Genomic DNA, 19,393 nt, shown 5'->3' on the forward strand with positions numbered 1-19,393 from the left:
AACCTGGGCTGACCCTCTAATATACTTATTCCTAATCCTGTTAACCCTCGTCATACCCAGTGCAAATCTTATTATATTTGACTCTGCCACATCCAGCTCTGACTCCTGCCTTTTTGTCAGTGCCACTGTCTCCAACCCATATAACATAGCTGGTCTCACTACCCTCTTGTAGACCTTCCCTTTCAATCTTACTGGTACTCGTCTGTCACAAATCACTCCTGACACTCTTTTCCACCCACTCCACCCTGCCTGTACTCTTCTTCACCTCCCTTCCACACTCACCATTACTCTGAACTGTTGATCCCAAGTATTTAAACTCATCCACCTTTACCAACTCTACTCCCTGCATCCTCACCATTCCTCTACCCTCCCTCTCATTCACACACATATATTCCGTCTTAGTCCTACTGACCTTCATTCCTCTTCTCTCTAGAGCATATCTCCACCTCTCCAGGGTCTCCTCCACCTGTTCCCTACTCTCACTACAGATCACAATGTCATCTGCAAACATCATAGTCCACAGGGATTCCTGTCTGAACTCATCTGTCAACCTGTCCATCACCATTACAAATAAGAAAGGGCTCAGAGCTGAACCTTGATGTAATCCCACCTCCACCTTAAATGGATCCGTCACTCACACTGCAGACCTCACCACTGTCACACTACTCTCGTACATATCCTGTACCACTCTTACATACTTCTCTGACACTCCCAACTTCCTCATACAATACCACAACTCCTCTCTAGGCACTTTGTCATATGCTTTCTCTAAATCCACAAAGACACAATGCAACTCCTTCTGACATTCTCTGTACTTCTCCATCAACAATCTCAAAGCGAACATCGCATCTGTAGTGCTCTTTCCTGACATGAAACCATACTGCTGATCACTAATCATCACCTCCCTTCTTAACCTAGCTTGCACTACTCTTTCCCATAACTTCATGCTCTGACTGATCATTTTAATCCCTCTGTAGTTACTACAGCTCTGCACATCACCCTTATTCTTAAAAATTGGTGCCAAAACACTTTTTCTCCATTCCTCAGGCATCTTAACCAGTACTTGCCAGAAATTCCTGCCCCTTCAGTGTTGCTGTAGGTCCCTTGGCAGCCTCCCTGACCAGTTTTTGTCTTGTCTTTTCATCAGTTTTGGAGGCACATCCAGTTCTTTGGAACGTCGCTGTTGTCCCATATTTTCTCCACTTTTTGATGACTGTCTTCACTGTGTTCCATGGTATATCCAGTGGTGTGGAAATTTTTTGTACCCTTTTTCTGACTGATAACTTTCAACAATGAGATCCCTTTGATGCTTTGTAAGCTCTCTGTAAATCATGGCTTTTGCTGTAGCAGGCAACTGAATAAATGTCAGGAAAATCCTACTAGAACAGCTGAACTTTATTTGGGGTTACTCAGAGTCACTTTAATTGATGGCAGGTGTGTACCCAAGAAGACTGAATGCTGTAATTAAATCAAAAGGTGCTTCAACAAAGTATTAGTTTAAGGGTATGCACACTTATGCAAGCAGCTTATTGTATGTTTTTATTTTTTATATTTTTCCCTAAGAGATGTGTTTTTCAATTGACTTATACAGGTTATACGTAACATTAAAGGTGAAAAAGTTTTGAAATGATTTATTGCGGTCTCATTTTTTTATATCATAAAAACTTGGCATTTTAACAGGGGTGCATACACTTTTTATATCCACTGTATATATATATATATATATATATATATATATATATATATATATATACATATATACATATATATATATATATATATATATATATATATATATATATATATATATATATCGAGAGAGAGAGATAAACAGTTTTTGATTTTTGGGGGAAGTTTGGTTAGTATGAAGCACAATTCTGACTTAACAGAATTTGTGAATTTTTAAATAGCATAAATTATGAAAAAAGGCATAATGGTCATATATTACAACCATTATGGGAATGTATATCTAGTAGGAACACTAGAATGACTGGGGAGTGGGGCTGCTGCTGGAGTGACAGGGGGTTACAGACTATCCAATCAAGTAAAACAAAGCTCAGCCCTTTCCATATTCAAATGCAACTTGTATCAAAGGATGGGTAAGAAAAAATGTACTCCAGGATTGCCCCTCATGCCACTAATGGATAAAGGCAGTTCTTAAATGCTGAATCCCTTACATGGGTCCCCTCAAATTATCTATGGTATGATCACAGTTATTCGCACTAGGGCTAATCTACAATTATCAACCATGGGATAGGTAAGACCAGTTTCCCTTTTGGTACTTGCATTAAGCTTAAAATGTCCTCTAAGTGAACCTATGTTGCGGTAGTAAATAGTTTTTAAAAAATTGCCCTTTTTAGATCACTAAGTGCCCCTCTCACCCTCTGCCCCTCCAGTCTTCAACAGCTTCCAGCGCCTATGACCTTGTACAAATCAATTTGATATTCAAAGGACATATCATTCTTTGCAGAACATTGATGAGTGCCACTGTTGGCTACCTTTTTTACTATTTCTTATACTGCTGCTCTGTTTAATGTTTATTCAAATATTAAATCATCCCTAGACCCTTTTTATAGTTTTACAAGTATAAAATTTGTGGATCTATCATTATTCAGACTTACAATTCTCATCTAATCTGTGCAGCTCTTTTACAAATTCTATATCTCATTTCAGTTCATGTAAAATCTAACATGATTTGTGATTACCAGGATACGAGATTCATATACTATGAAAAGTTCTTACACATTCTTAAAATGACTTTTCAGAATTCATATTTGATACTACAGACTACACCAATGTTTTTAAGATATAGTTCACATAATATTAAACCCCATTGATACTTTCTTAAATAAATATTATTTGTTAAATAATATAACACTATTCTCAATAAAATTATCTGCTATATCCAGTGAGTATAAAAATATTAATGTGTCCCTCGTGGTCATTCACCAACATTCTGCCTTTGTATTGAACTAAGATTCCTATCACATATTACTTAAGTACTTATTCATGCATTTCATTTTTTTTTCTTGCTACAACAAAACACAAAATTTTCCAAACAGCCAAAACTGGACCAACTGGTAAAGAGGAAGTCCAATAAAAGAGAAAAATAAAAACAAAGGTCCAAACCATCATTTTTTATTACACAAAGCTTTCAAGTCAACAGACTCTTCTTCAGTGTGAATCCATTATTACACACTGAAGAAGAGTCTATTGACTTGAAAGAATTGTGTAATGAAAATTGATGGTTTGGACCTTTGTTTTTTTTTTTCTCTTTTATTTATTTATTTTTTGCTGGCATGAGTTTGTAGAAACATCTACTGAATATTGTTCAAACTCATAAAGCCAGCGATGCATTTACAGTGCATTTCTGAAATGTGGTGTGCACCACTGCTGCAGTTCACATTAGTTGCAGGAATTTGTAGTGTGGGCAATTTTTAAGCCTAGTCAGGCATCCCAGATGTACCGGACAGGCTTTGATACCCTAAGGTTATTTTTTGAGGTACATACAGGCTTAGGCATGGGTGGTCAAGTATTTGCAGGGTGCTTCTGCCTAATAGAGATATAGATGTCATACTAAGGCAAATTTCTGATTCTTTATCCACTGGACCAGGTTTCACTTGAATTGGGTTAGAGGTGAACTCTGCATCACACAAAAGAGAAGCCTGTTCCAGAGACATAGCCCCTGAGACACATACTTGTGCCTCCAAGATATCCTATTTATGTTGTAGATGAGGTTACGGACTCTAGATCAGATAATTCTGATTGTATTTGTTTTGCTTATTTGCAACAGGTACATCAGAGTGGAATCAGATGATACGTTACAGGCTAGGCATAGATCACCTCTTAGAGGTCTGTAGGAGTCAGAGTACAGGGGGAGGGCTTTTAAGAGGAGAACCTGTTGTTTACTCCCTGTATAGCTTTTGCGATAAACTTCTTTGGACACTCCAGTTGTTAAATATGCCTGGTCACTATATACCGAAGGTAGTGTTGCATTCAATGATTGGCCTGATGAAGGCTGATTACAGCAGAACAATGACAACCCTGAACCTAGATGCCATAACCCTGGTTAGGAGTTGCTGAGCATAGAATGATTTCCTTACTACCACAGACAAATGATGGTCAAAGGCCAGGTTACAGACGACATGTATTCTCAAATCTCTGACCATGGGATGTATTATCAGTCTGGTAGTTTCCAGGGGTACCAAAGTTTCTAAAGGATCCTAGTATGCATTTCTTGGCATTAATTTTAGACAGTGGCTGTCACACCAGTTATTGGTCTTTTTCAGGCCTTCTAGGAGGGCATTTATGTCTTTGGGGTATTCTATGACTGCACCTAGTTTGCAATTATCTGCAGACTTGGTGAGCCAGGGGCCCTTGATGTTGGCCTTGACTTCAGAGAAGTAGATTCCAAAAAAATAGTGGCCCCATCATTGAGCCTAGAGAGGATACACTACTGACTGGCCTTTTTGTGGAGGCAAACTCCCCTGTCCTAACTTCCTGGTTCCTATGTTTGTGCTAGCTGGCTACTCAGTGGAAAACATTGGGGTTTGCACCAAATTTTATGAGGTCAAGGTAGGCAGTATGCACTATTTTAACCTCATCTTGTGCTTTTGTGATGTTATCAAAGAAGTCCACCAGGATGAATAGACAGGATCTGCCCTTGATTAAACCAAAATGGATTATATAAAGTGTCTGAAGGTTTCCTATGTCATTGTTTATCATTTCTGTGCTGATTTTCTCCATGGCCTTGCATATGAAACTAGTCAGACTTAAGGGTCTGTACTTACTCAGGTCTGTAGATGGCTTGCCGTTGTGCAGAGAGATGACAGTTGCAGTCCTCCTTTCTCTTGTCACAAAGCCTGTCTGGTGGCCATGGTTAAATAGTGATTCTAAAGTCCCTGATAAGTCAAATTTTATGCAATTTAGGTAGCATCTTAAGATATTATAGGGGCCCATCAATGCAGTGTTCTTTGCCTTGGGACTGCATTGAACTAAACCTTCATCAGCAGATAAATAAGGCATGCTCAGTTCATATCCCAACTTATCCCTCACCCTTGGAAAAAAACTTCCACTACATGCAAGCACTCTTGCCACCTTCAAGGTAAACCTAGATAATTGGATGGGCAACTTCAAATTCTGTCCTTGTCTATCTTGTCATGCACACTTTAAGGCTGGAGGGGAAATTTTGAATAGAGTTTTTTGGCTGGGCTTGAAATGGTCTACAAAATGATTGCCTAGCACGTTATTTAGCATTTGCTTACTGGGAAAGTCCGACTTGGAACAAAGCCAATTTTCAGCGGAGGCTCAGGGAGAAATGCTCCAGGTGCATGCCTTTGTAACGTGGGACGAAAACAGACCACCCAGAGAAAAATCACAAGGAATGCAGGGAGGGTATGCAGACTCCACACAGAAGAGACCTTAGCCAAGAATCAAACTGGAGAACCTCTTGTTGTGAGGCAACAATACGACCACTGCACCGCATGTGTGTGAAGCTTTGAACCTGTTCCCCAGTGACAGGGAAGACGGCTTAAACTGCTGAATCCATGCTATTGTCTGACATAATTTTTTAATTAATTTATTTCCTATTTGCAGGGGTTGTTTTGAAATTAAAGGTCTGTATTACATTCATTTTAAAGAGGTGAATACTTAACTATGCTGGTTTTCTAGCCCCAAAGATTTCTTCCACATGCAGATAGCAGTGTGTAATACTGCATTTTATCTCCTGGTTCAATATAGAGTGTGAAGATTGGGTGAAGATAGGAGAAGGCTGCCAGCCTAGCCAGATAGAATTTTGGAAATAATCCTGTCATCTGTAAATATTAATGTAAACCACAGGCTTGTTGTCTTAAATGGTAAAATAGTGTTACATGTGAAACTGGAAATAAATGTAGAGAAAAATCACACTGAGCAGCACTGGACAAAAAGCCTCTGCAGAACCAAGAAAATGCAATATATTCTTTTTATTACGTGGTCGTGGTGAGCCTCTTCTGTTTCATATTGCTGGAAATAAATGTAACAACAGTGCATATGTGAAGCCCGTACCCTGGCCCATTAATCAAAGAGCCTCAATCCTCACCACTAACACCAGTGAGGGGCATCTCATATAGGAGGAAAGGATAACAAATACACACAGTAAAGTGCAATTTCCTTAAGAGCACACAGAGATCACAGTCAATCCTGGGCTGGTTGCTCCTTTGCTCTCCAGGTCCCCAAATAAGACTCCAGATCTCAGCCTAGTGGGAAGGTAAAACCTCCAGCACCCTCTCTGTCCAACCAGTGCTTTGTGTCCCTGCCCATGTATCTGACACACACACACACGCACACACAGACACACACACACACACACACACACACACACACACACACACACACACACACGCACACACTTTGAGAAGAGTTTATACAACCACACAGACACTCCTGGGGAAGGTTGGCACAGGTTCATCAGCTGTGCCCCTTTTTCCCAGACTGTACAGTAGTACTAGCTGCCAGCACCCAATAGTATTTATCAGCTACTCAAAGGCCCTTAAAAGGGTGTACAATTATTACTGTGCAATATTATTATCCAATCGGTAGTATAGCCCAGGGCAAAAGCTATTGAAGTGGCTTGGTACAGTTTTACCAAAGGCATGCAAGTACTTTAAACAGCTTAAATTATCTCTACAAAAACAGCCACAGTTGAAAGGGTTTAAAAATATTTAATGACAAATAGTGAAAACACGGTACAATACATTTTAGTACACAGTGCTAGTCAAGAGTTTAGAGATCACAGATAAATACTTAAAATAATTCAGTAGTACAGTTCTGATATCACAGGAAAACACAGTCTAATCTTTCCAGTTTCTAGCTATTTCTAAGAGACAAAACAAGTCTAAGATAAACTTACATATAGAGCAAGACAGTGCTGATGAGTTGGATGATCAAGGCAAAAAATGCTTAATGCTCTCTGATTCTCTCTGTTTTTAAAATCACATTCCTGGTTCACATTGCATCATTCTTCACACTTCCCTGGGTTCCCAGGCTAACAGAAACTACATTTACATTCTTCACCTCTGGGCAGAAACCAGAGCAATAAAGGACAAATATGCATGCAAATTCTGGCCATTAACTTTGGCCTTAAAACAATAGGCAGGATGCCTCACTCTAGGCTGACTGGCTCCGAGTCTTAACATCAAAGGGTCACAACATGCTTTACATGGTCAGTAGAGTCACTGTTGTTACATTTTTTTCCAGTTCCACATTTAACACTATTTCTACCATTTAAGACAACACACCTGTGGTTTACATTAATATTTACAGATGACAGAATTATTTCCAAAATTCTATCTGGCTAGGTAATTCCAAAATTCTGTCTGGCTAGGCTGGCTAGGCTGGCAGCCTTCATCTATCTTCACCCAATCTTCACATAGAGAATTGGGGTCTTAATTTGTCTTTGTAAAAGATTTTTTCTTTCTTGAATCACCTGTGCTTGAATCACCTAATCAGATTGTTTGTTTGTTTGTTGGTGCTGTTATTTCATGTTGCATTCACTTATATAAAATGTATCTTTTTGCATTATGGTTTATGATTTTACTTGTAATGTCTAAATAAGTCACTGGAGCCAGTTTTCTTGTCTGAAGGACACATTTATTTAAAAAAATGTTTCTCACAAAACAAAAATGTTTACAAAGGAAAGTTGTTGTGTCTTTCGGCTTTGCTTGGTTAGGGGTCACCACACTGGAACTCTGGTCCGCTAATAATTGGTGGTAGATTTTTACGTACCAAGTTGCTGTCCCTGACGCACAACCTTCAATGAAGGTAAGCCCGTTCACGTATGTCTCCACACAGAAGATGCTCTAGCTGAGAATCGAACAGGACACCGTCCTACTGTAAGTCATCCTTGAAATATTCAGTCAGTTTTAGTCTCAGTAAGAAGTCATTCTTTAGCAAATGTCCAGACTCAGAAGGTCATATATAAATAACACAGATTGACATAATAAAACCAGTGCATACTTATTATTCTATTTTTTTAAGACTTCGTGATGGTACTGCATTCAAAAGCTGGCTAGTGAGAAAGTATTTACAGATATCACAAGGTTAGCGCAGCTCACTTTATCAGGGATAATTTTAAACACCTTCTCCTTAGACCTCCACAAACACAGGGATAACATGCATGCTTTCTCCTTCCATTTCCTCAAGACAGGGATAATCTCAAGTGCTTTCTTATACTTTCGTACAGGTAGGGTTAAATCCAAATTTGCTTCCAATCTAAAGGACTTTGATGCCTTTCCATCACAGGGATGCCATTCCGATTGCCTTCCCTGTTTTTTGTAGTATGTATAACTCCTTTTACAGTTCTGCCATGAACCTATGCAGACCCAAAGGTTGTAAGTCTACCTGGGTTAGTATCCTGAGCTGTAACTGAAAATGATGAAATTTTAAGCTGATTGATACTTTGGTCAAAGTGCTACCCAATGATACAGTTCTAGTATAAATATTGGAAATTGCGAAAAAAAATGCTTACTTATTCCTTACAGAAATTTATGTAAACTGGTCACACAGAAGCTAGCATAGACATTCCCCCCAAATACATCCAGTTCCATGAAATTGCCCTGTACCACTGTCCTGAACACCAGGGCAAGTGTAAATTGGTGTAGCATTCCTATGAAGTATGGTATGCACTATAGAATGTCCAAATGAAATTAAGTCATCTGAGTTACCAACATGTTGGTGTAGGCCGCAATACATTACAGCCATTCTGGAACAGCAAGTTCTCAGTGCCATACCATAAGTTATGATAGGCCATACCCCTTTACAAAGAAAACTCAGATGCTGTGTCTAGTAAAACCAATGTAGCATGAAAGTTAAGCATGTATGCTCTGTTACATCACTGCTGTCATGCAGTTGGTCAATGTCTGTTAACAGACAGCCGATTTTATGTAAAACAGGTGCACTATTAACAGACCTCCCACTTCACTGAAAAATAAGCACATTTTAAATGTAGCAGAATGTTACACAACACTGATGTGTATCAGTCAAAAAATGTAGAATGCATGGAAAGGTGCTGTACTGACATAAAGTGCAAATGGAAAATTAAAGGAAGAAAAAAAAAGAATGTCATATAAAGCTCCACAGCAGCAAGCCTGGATTCTTGTCACTCTAAAATGATGGATTCAGAAGGTAAATGTGTCAGGAAAGATGCATGCACATACAGAACATGAACATTTGGGTCATATGTATTCAGATTTGCACAATATGCATCAGGCCAATGGTGGTGGTAGCTTAAGCTCCATTTGGGGAATGCAAAAGACTATCAGAAATGAGAATAAATAGATGGCTGTGGCACTGGCAATTATAGACTGCGGCATGCCTTCAGTACATTTTTTTTTTTTTTACATTTTACATTTGTTGACCGGGCTAGTCTAGCTGGAGATATTTCCATTTTCAGTAGAGGCCCAGGGAGAAAAGCTCCACATACTTAATAATAATATAGAAAAACAAAGCAATAAGAGGCAATGCCACATACATTAGGAAGGAATTAACATAACATTGTACAGTAAACCATCAGGATTAAAAAATTGTGGAAGATAACATTTACATAACATTTGTTGGCAGAGTAGTAATGTAAAGGAAGAGTGAGAAGTGAGGTTACAAGCTAATAGTAGAGTATTAGTCAGGGTTACAGCGAGGGCATAACCATTGAAGTCTTAGGTGATTTTTAAGATTAAGTTTGAAGAGGGGAAAGGAGGAAATAGAGGTTAGGTTGGGTGGCAGCATGTTCCATTGCTTACCTGTGGTGATGGAGAACAAGGAGTCACCAGCCAAGTTGTTAGATTTGGGTATATAAGCTAGGAGTTTATTAGAGGAGCGTAGGGAATGAAGATTATTATAGGGTGTTATAAGATTGTTTAGTGTAGGTGTGTTGTTAGGAAGGTAGAAGATTTTATGGGCAGTTGTTAGTTGACAGAGTAGCAGAGCATTTTGCAGTTCAAGCCAGTCTAGCTGATGTAGGTTAATGCAGTGATGGGTTCTATAGGGCTTACCAGTTACAAACCTTGCAATACTGTTGTAGGCTTTGGTAAGTTTGTTGAGATTGTTTTGCTTTAAATTGGTGTAAATGGGAGAAGCATAGAGAAGGGTAGAGAGTAAATGAGAGTGGGCAACGGTAGTTCTTGCTTTAGGGGTGAGGAAGGGTCTTATCCTATACAAGGAGCCTAATTTTCTGTTAACGGATTTAATGGTGTTATAATATGATTGTCAAAAGTGAGTTTATTGTCTATTGTAACTCCTAATAACTTACAGGTCAGTTCAGGTGATATAAGGGTTCCATTACTAGCTAGGATGGAGAAGTGTATGGGAGGGGTCTTGTTGTTAGGAGTAATCAGAAGTAATTTGGTTCTTTTGGCATTCAAGAGTAAGCACCGGTTTTGGAACCATGTTTCTACTATGGAGAAGATAGTTTGGCTTAGAGATTTCAGCTCAGGGAGAGATTTTGCAGAACAGATGATAGTAGAATCATCAGCATACTGTATGCAGGTGGATTGAGGAATAGCTACATGAAGATCATTTATGAACAGAGAGAACATAAGGGGTCCTAGAATAGAGCCTTGAGGGACTCCTAGTAAAACAGGGAGATATGAAGAAAAGTACTGTTTTTATTATACAAATTTTTTGAGACAGTTACATGCTAGCAATAATTCAGCATCTAATGGCCCATGGCACGCTGCTCCAGGAGTATCATCACATTATGGAGGCATGGCCTACTACAAATAAGTTATTTTGTTACTGTGACAGTTTTTTCCAACATCTGCATTATTTTGAGTTTTCTCAACAGAAATTGTGATAGGTTTTAATGGGGCACTCACTAATAATGAAGTGTGCACAAAGACATTTTTAAATGTTTTGAAAAGCCCCCCCCCCCCAAAAGCATATGGGATAAAACAATACTTAGTTACAGGGTAAACTCATTTATTGGCTCATAAAACATAGGATGATTTTTTTTTTCATACCATATACTCCATATTATGTCATTCCAAAGTTTTACTTGCCTCTGCAAATATTTCATTTTCATTGGGTGCAGATTTTATGTGTTAATAAGTAGAAATGCTGCCATAAGTTATGTCTAGATTAGGGCTTTGCTCTTGAGGTATAAATATCTTAATGATATGTTTACTGGTATACTTAGGAGTTTCTTCCTGCTATTGTTTGTTGTTCAGCTTTAGAACTTTTAAATCTTTATTTCTGTAGTATCAGTTTTGCATTTGTAACCTTAACTTGACTACATTTTACATTCCCTGCTGAAAAAAAATGCTTCACTCTCATATTGATCTAATAAAAAATCATATCCAAGTTTCCAGTTTATACAATGTCCATTAAGTTTCCATTGTGGGACTCAGTTACCTTTGGACCTTATGCTGCTATCAGAAAAAGACTACATCATTTAATAGAAACGTGAAAAAATGTATTGATAATCAGTCTTTGATCTATTTCAGTAATGTGAAATAAAATTTGAGTCTTGCAATATAAATAAATAAGGTTTCTAATACAGTGGCTCATAATATGATGCACAAGAAGCAAAAGCCTAAAACAATGGTAGCCTGTGATGCCACTTGGGTTAAAAATTCTCTCACAGGCATGTAAGTCAAAAATAGAAAAAATAAAGACTCTTGAAACTCACAGCTGTTTTGAATGAGTCCTAGAGGACTCCATATTTGCCCCACTAACATGCATGATCTATCACCAGCTTCAACTTCTGTGACCTATGACCTGTCTCATCTGTAACTGATTTTAATGGCATAATGTCACTTAGAAGCACATCTGATCTAAACATTGCTGCATGAGGTTGGGAGGGTGGCCTAATGGTTAAGGTGTTTGCCTTACAAACACAAGGTGCAGGGTTTGAGTCTCACAAATACTTGGCAAAGCTTAAAATGGCTCACAAGGGCAGTTAGCTTAGTACTAACCTATGCCAGTTTAAATGGGACATGCTGCTGGTTGTTTCACAGTTCTGTGTAAGTAGATATACATTATATTATACCAAGACCACAATCTTGTTATTTGGTAATGCACCTAAAATGCAAGCTCCACAAAATTGGAAAACTGTTCCAGCTATTCAACCCAAGCATTGTGACAGACTACATTTAAAGGACAGCTACATGCTAAACACAGAGTTTCTTCACATTACATTTTATTTTTCCTTCCTACATAATGCTTCCTATATTGTCAAATGTAAATAAATAAAGATTGAGGAGGACTGTGATTTTGGTAGTGGATTAAGGACTGTACTTCTTCAAATAGTTTAAGTGTGCTGGTTGATCAGCTATTTTAATTATTTAATTTATATTGCATCTGCCATTGCTCTTCTGATCTGAATCATGGGTGGACTGGGTCTTATTTGAATTAACTCATTTATCCAGCTAGCAAACAAGTAAAAAAGCAGATGGGCAAATAAATACTTTTTGGTGCTTTTTGCCTCACTAGCTGTTGACCATTAGTGCTCCAGTTATCTGTTTTGAGCCCATTTCTCCATATCTATCAGGGGCCTTCTGCAGGATGAGGAAGAAGCTGGCCTGTAGGAGTTATCTGCCAAGCAGTCATGAAGATGGATTTTGCACAATACCTCATGTATTTACTCTGTCCTGGGAGTGGGGCATGTTTGTTCCTGTGGCCTCAGGCTCTGACTTAATCCCCAAGACTGAGACTAAGTGTTTCAGTGTTGGACATTTATTTCTTTTATTGGTTCCCCATGATGCAGAATTCCTACATGCCCCATCCTATGTCTGTGTAATTAATGATGCAAATCAAAGGCATGAATTGTTATGCTGTAATCCTCCTTTTTGTAGCTGATGTGCACATATATCATACTGGGGTCTTGAGATACCATCTCTTGTGCATGTGTGTTTCCACATATGCACAGAACAGGCTACCATGGCCAAGTTTCCACTGCTTATGGTGCTACATGCATGGCACCATGTTATGCTAAATGTTGGCATTGCAGCAAGTGAAAAAACTCTCTCCCTCAAAAAGGATGACCCAGCATTGGTCAGTAACTCCTTCTTTGTCCTATCACCTCCTCCTGTGGCAGGGCTTCTGGTCAAACACAGATAGTCTGATTGTAACCAGTGCTTTGTTCTTCTGCACCATGGAGTCAAGCTGAAAAATCATGGATTTGACAACGCACATTGCTGCTAGAGGTAAATCACAATCTGAGTTAGAGTGACTGAGAGTGTCTCCTATATAAGGATGCATTTTTTTAATTTTATACACAATTCTGATAAAGTCTTGATGACAAAAGTGCTTGACTGTGGTTTTACTAGGAGTTTCATTCATTGATTTTTGTTATACTGTTGGTATGTATTCTAACCTGAGGAATTAAAGCATTGCTGCTACAGTCGTGCATCTGGTTTGTGCTACAGCAGGAGTGATTACTTACTTTTTTCTTAGTGACTTTTATCATTCTTTTACCAGGAATTTGTGTTTTTGGTGTACAATTTGAGTTAAGCATTATTTTATACAAAATCTTCTGTACACAACAATATATTAAGAGGCTAGTACCTCATTTTATGTAGCCATTTTTTTATTTTAATGATCGTAGTATCTTTCAGCTGCATAAATATGAATGTTAGCTGCATATTTTGTAAATATGTAGCATGTATTTTATTGATTTTTCCGCAATATATATAATAAATGAACACATCCATTGTATGCTATAGTAAAGAAAGTTCACGTCTGTCATAAAAAAGCATAAAAGTTGAACAAGAAGAAATAAGTTATGTTAATAATCTTATTTGTTAACCGTGTAGCTCCACTGCACTCACAGTCCCTTTTGAGGAGTGACCTGTGAGCAGTGTCTGGTTAAGAACTAGCTCAAGGTCATACACTGGGCAAATGAGGGCTGAGGAACTCAAACCCTGAACCACAGGAAGTACAGCTTGCAATCTTAACCTTCATCTGCCAGACATGTTCACACATATGACATGGCTATTTAGTAATATCTCAGCATTGCCCATGAAATAGAAAGTGGTTATTAATTGCTTTAATACTGCAGTGTTAATGCACTTACAAGATGTAGTATCTGGGCTGGTAATGTTGTTATTGTACTGTGGGGGCGCTGTGGGGAATTCAACATGTACTGTTGGTTCTGTTTTCTCTGGTAACTGGTTGCTTCCGGTGCATGTAGGGCTTGCAGAAGTTGTGAGCATGTAGCATGGGTGCGCACCTGAAGGCTCTGAATAAAGAAAGGCCTTACAACTCCAGAACCGTGTGGTCTCCCTTATTTATCCAGGATACCACATATTGGCGATGAGAAGATGGGATGCCTCTGAGTCCGCTGAGAGTGAAACGGTGGGGTGCAGTTGATGTCGGACGACGAAGAGACTGGGCCTACCGCAGTTATGTCTGGTTCCATGTTGGGGTCATTGGTGGCATACGACTGTCAGACACAGACCTGGGAAGAGTATTGTGAGGTGTTGGAACATTTTTTTGAAGCAAACCAGATACTGGATGCGGGCCGAAAGCGAGCCATACTGCTGAGCTCGGTGGGCAGCAAGACGTACAGTCTGATGAGGAACTTATTGAGTCCTGATAAACCGGGGGATAAGTCGTTCACGGAGTTGACAAGCTTACTTCAGTCCCATTATAACCCGAAGCCGAGTGCAATAGTCCTGAGGTTCAAGTTAAATTCGAGGACTAGGATGGCCAATGAAACGGTAACGGAGTATGTGGCAGTGCTTAGGGAACTGGCGCAACATTGTGATTATGGGGACAGACTGACTGAAATGCTACGAGATAGGCTCGTATGTGGCATTGCAGATGACCGCATTCAACGCAAATTGTTAGCGGAGCCTGAGTTGTCGTTTGCAAAGGCCTTGAAGTTGGCACAGGCCATTGAGACAGCAAATAAAGACATTCGTGATTTACAACCGAGAAGCATTGAAGGGGTGGGGAGCAGGAGTGTTAACCCACTGCCAGTGCATAAAGTGGCCATGGAGCATAAATCACAAGGGAAGTCTGGTCAGTATGCTTGTTACAGGTGTGGTGGTGACCATTTGTCACGGAACTGTCGTTTTTTAAACGAAAAATGTCATGCTTGCGAAAAAAGGGCCATGTAAAGAAAATGTGCCGGTCCATACCCTCTAAGGTACAGCCACGAAAGGGGGAGGACAAAAGCAGTGTTATGGACAGGAAGGTAAACCGAAAAATAAAAGGGCAGTATGCACACCACATGCGTGAAGGTGCAGATCAAAAAACCCGGGAAACAGAGGAAGTGTTTACCATGTTGAGCATGAAAGAGGCAAGGTGGGAAAGAGTTGATCCCATTACAACCCAGTTGGACTTAAATGGTAAAATGGTACAGTTTGAAGTGGATACGGGGTGTAGTGTGACAGTTTTGGCAAAGGCTGAGTATGGGAAGTTATGGCCAAGAAAAACTCAGAAGTTGCAGGACTGTGCAGTGACTTTGAAAACGTATACAGGGGAAATAGTTCCTACGTTGGGAATGGCAAAAGTAACTGTCAAACATAAAGACAAAGTCAAGCAGTTGCCAGTCATGGTGGTAGCAGGTAACGGACCAAACCTGTTAGGCCGAGCGTGGTTAAAAGAGTTGGACATGGGTTGTTTGCAGCTCCATAAAGTAGACCAGCAGGGCCTGACTTTGCAAGATGTGCTGGAGAACAATGAAGAAGTGTTCAAAGAGGAACTGGGTACCTGGAGGGGCCCACCAGCAAAGATACATGTTAATGAAAACGCAACGCCAAGATTTTACAAACCCCGACCCGTACCATACGCAATGAAAAAGAAAGTTGAGTTTGAGTTGGAGCGACTCACTAAGCAAGGTATAATTGAACCAGTAAAGTTTTCGGAATGGGCGGCACCCATTGTTCCAGTATTAAAGCCAGATGGTACTGTACGTATATGTGGTGACTACAAGTTAACAGTGAACCAAGTTTCGAAGCTGGAGCAGTATCCATTACCCAAGGTGGAGGATGTGTTTGAAAAGCTGACGGGAGGTGAAAAGTTCAGTAAGCTGGACCTCAGTCAGGCATATCAACAAGTGATTCTGGAAGAAGGGTCAAAGGCCTATGTTACCCTGAACACACACAAAGGTTTGTTCCAAGTCAATCGTTTACCTTTTGGGGTTTCCTCTAGTCCTGCGATTTTCCAAAGAATAATGGAGGGACTGGTGGCAGGAATTCCGAAGGTGGCTGTGTATTTAGACGACATCTTGTTGACGGGTAGGAACAATTGAGAGCATTTAGAGACACTGAACGAAGTACTGAGACGACTGCGAGAGGCAGGTCTGAGGGTGAAGCGGAGTAAATGTGCTTTCATGGAAAAGGAAGCAGAGTTCTTGGGTTACAAAGTGGATGCATCGGGCCTACACCCCCTGCCAAACAAGGTAAAAGCTATCCAAGAGGCGCCTGCACCCACAAATGTTACAGAACTGAAAGCCTACTTAGGCTTACTTAACTATTATAACAGGTTCCTGCCAAATTTGTCAACGCTGTTAGCTCCTTTACATAAGCTCTTAAGGAAGGAGACACGATGGTCGTGGCAAGAGGAACAGGCCAGAGCGTTTGAGCAGTCAAAGGAACTAATGCAATCTTCAGAGGTTTTGGTGCATTACGATAGTCACAAGGACTTAATTGTGTCATGTGATGCCTCACCTTATGGGTTAGGAGCTGTATTGGCACACCGGATGCTAGATGGACAAGAGAGACCTATTGGTTTCATGTCACGAACTTTAACGCCAGCAGAGTCAAACTATTCCCAGCTAGACAAAGAGGGTTTGGCTGTAATGTTTGGAATTAAGAGGTTCCACAAATACCTCTATGGCAGGAAGTTTACTATTTGTACCGATCATAAGCCTTTGTTGTCACTCTTCAACGAGATGAAAGCTGTGCCGCAGATGGTTTCTCCTCGAATTCAGAGGTGGGCTGTAACTTTGAGAGCTTATGAATATGAGATTGTGTATAAGCCAGGGACACATCATAGCAATGCGGACGCGTTGAGCCGTCTGCCAATACCAGGGCAGCTCAAGGAAGAGGAAACGGAGGACCGAGTTTTGATGATGGAGGACATCACGTTGGTGTCTGCAAAGGAACTGAGTGTCTGGACACGGAAAGATCCGGTATTAGCTAAAGTATTTCAGTGGGTCCAGCAAGGCTGGCCAATCCAACAAACTGATGCAGATTTTCGGCCTTATGAAGTGAGAAAAACAGAGCTGAGTGTGCAAGCTGGATGCGTGTTGTGGGGGGCACGAGTGATAATTCCACCCCCAGGAAGACGTGCACTGTTACAGCAATTGCATCAAGGTCATGTGGGCATTACCCGAATGAAGGCCTTAGCACGAAGTTATTTTTGGTGGCCCAAGTTGGACCACGACATTGAAGTCGCTGTGAAAGAGTGTAACATCTGTCAAGAGCATCGCAACTTACCGATGGGGGCACCATTACATCCATGGGAGTGGCCGAGCCGACCTTGGCAGAGACTTCACATAGATTATGCAGGACCATTTATGGGAGCAATGTTTTTGATAATCATGGATGCTCATTCTAAATGGATGGATGCCTATCCAGTCAAAACACCCGCTTCTACCATTACTATTGAATGCTTACGGAAGAGTTTCAGTAACCAAGGGTTGCCAGAGACTATTGTGTCAGATAATGCTTCATGTTTTACGAGTGAAGAGTTCAAGAGTTTTCTGAAAAAGAATGGCATTGGACATGTCACGTCAGCGCCATACCATGCAGCTTCAAATGGTTGTGCTGAAAGGGCTGTTCAGACCTTTAAAGCAATGATGAAAAAGGCCGGAGAAGGAAGTATAGCAGCAAAAGTATCAAGGGTGTTATTCAACTACCGTATTACACCACAGACTACCACGGGTTTGTCACCTGCCGAGATGTTGCAAGGACGGAGATTAAGGTCAATATTGGACTTGGTGTATCCAAACATCCGAGCTAAGGTAGAGGGGACCCAGTGGAAGCAAAAAGAACATCATGATCGACGACAAAGAGAAAGAAGTTTTCTGGAGGGAGATGCAGTGATGATGCGAAATTTCAGTTATGGACCAAAATGGATTCCAGGGTTCATTGTCAAGAACACAGGTCCATTGCCGTACCAAGTGAGGTTGAATGGAGATTTCGTGGTGAGGAGACATGTGGACCAGATTCTGAGGAGCGACCCGAAGAAGGAAGGCATGGAAGTGCAAAACCCGGAAATACCGTTAATTCCGGAAACAGGATTCGCAGGGGCAGGAGGATCGCCAGTTGTGGGGCCTGAGGGAGACCACCGGAACTCGGAAGGAGAGGTTCCCGAGGATCCAACTGTTCCAGGGATGGACACACCGGTACCAGAGATGGTAACTGTGACACCAGAGTCACCTAGGGTGGTACCATTGCGCCGTTCGAAGCGTGTGCTGGTTAAACCTAGTTACTTGAAGGACTATCAGTGTTAAAAAGTGCATGCATAGTTAACAGTACAACATAGCTCGATTGTCTGGTAACCATTGCTCTTTTGTTATTCGTATGTAAGATGACGTATGTCATAGCTTAAAAAGGGGAGGAATGTAGTATCTGGGCTGGTAATGTTGTTATTGTACTGTGGGGGCGCTGTGGGGAATTCAACATGTACTGTTGGTTCTGTATTCTCTGGTAACTGGTTGCTTCCGGTGCATGTAGGGCTTGCAGAAGTTGTGAGCATGTAGCATGGGTGCGCACCTGAAGGCTCTGAATAAAGAAAGGCCTTACAACTCCAGAACCGTGTGGTCTCCCTTATTTATCCAGGATATCACACAAGAGTCACTGCATTGTTTGGTGCAGTGGAATACTGCTGTGTACTGTACACACGTTTGTATAATATGATAATACCGTGAGTTCTGACATTCACTGGATGTGACTCAGACAGGTTTGAAGTCTCCTTCTGAACAAGATGGCTGAGAGTTGGCTGTGGAGGTTGACACTGGGAAAAGGAACAGATAAAAAGAATGGGACAGAGTGATACATGCTTTTTGCATAAAGGAAACCACAAACAGCCCTGTTTTGCAACTGAGTTATGTAATATAGACTAAAACATCATAGCTGTATACACAATGATCAAGAATTACAAATTAATTAATTAATTAATTAAATAGCATTCCTAGCCCAGAAAATATGCCTTCCATCTTCCAAACCAGACCTTAATCATTAACATGTCCATTTAGTATTCCTGTTTATATGCCTCTATTTATTAGTGATGATCTTGCAACCACAGAAAAATATGAATGTATTTTCTACAAAGAGTGTGAAAGTTTGTTTTGGCAGTGGCAGACATGAAGAAAATACTATTGCAGGGTATATTTACAGCTTCTTACAAAACAAGGTTCTTATCTGCAACTTCTCAGACATAATGAATGCATAGTAGCATCCAGATAAGG

General features: G+C 40.3%; 1 protein-coding gene across 1 annotated transcript in view; it reads left to right on the forward strand.

Annotated features, from left to right (window-relative positions):
* The window catches only part of LOC122808191 (uncharacterized protein K02A2.6-like), a gene marked incomplete at its 3' end in the record, with an annotated part of 63,755 nt that extends 45,703 nt beyond the window's left edge, over nucleotides 1-18,052 (forward strand). Inside the window, 3 exon segments of the mRNA XM_044079159.1 lie at nucleotides 14,470-15,072; nucleotides 15,075-15,215; nucleotides 15,456-18,052. Coding sequence (XP_043935094.1) covers nucleotides 14,470-15,072; nucleotides 15,075-15,215; nucleotides 15,456-18,052 — 3,341 coding nt within the window.
* Between the last annotated feature and the right edge of the window lie 1,341 nt (nucleotides 18,053-19,393).

Source organism: Protopterus annectens, chromosome 8.part0 (genome assembly GCF_019279795.1).
Source record: "Protopterus annectens isolate FY-2018-M chromosome 8.part0, PAN1.0, whole genome shotgun sequence".
NCBI lineage: Eukaryota > Metazoa > Chordata > Ceratodontiformes > Protopteridae > Protopterus > Protopterus annectens.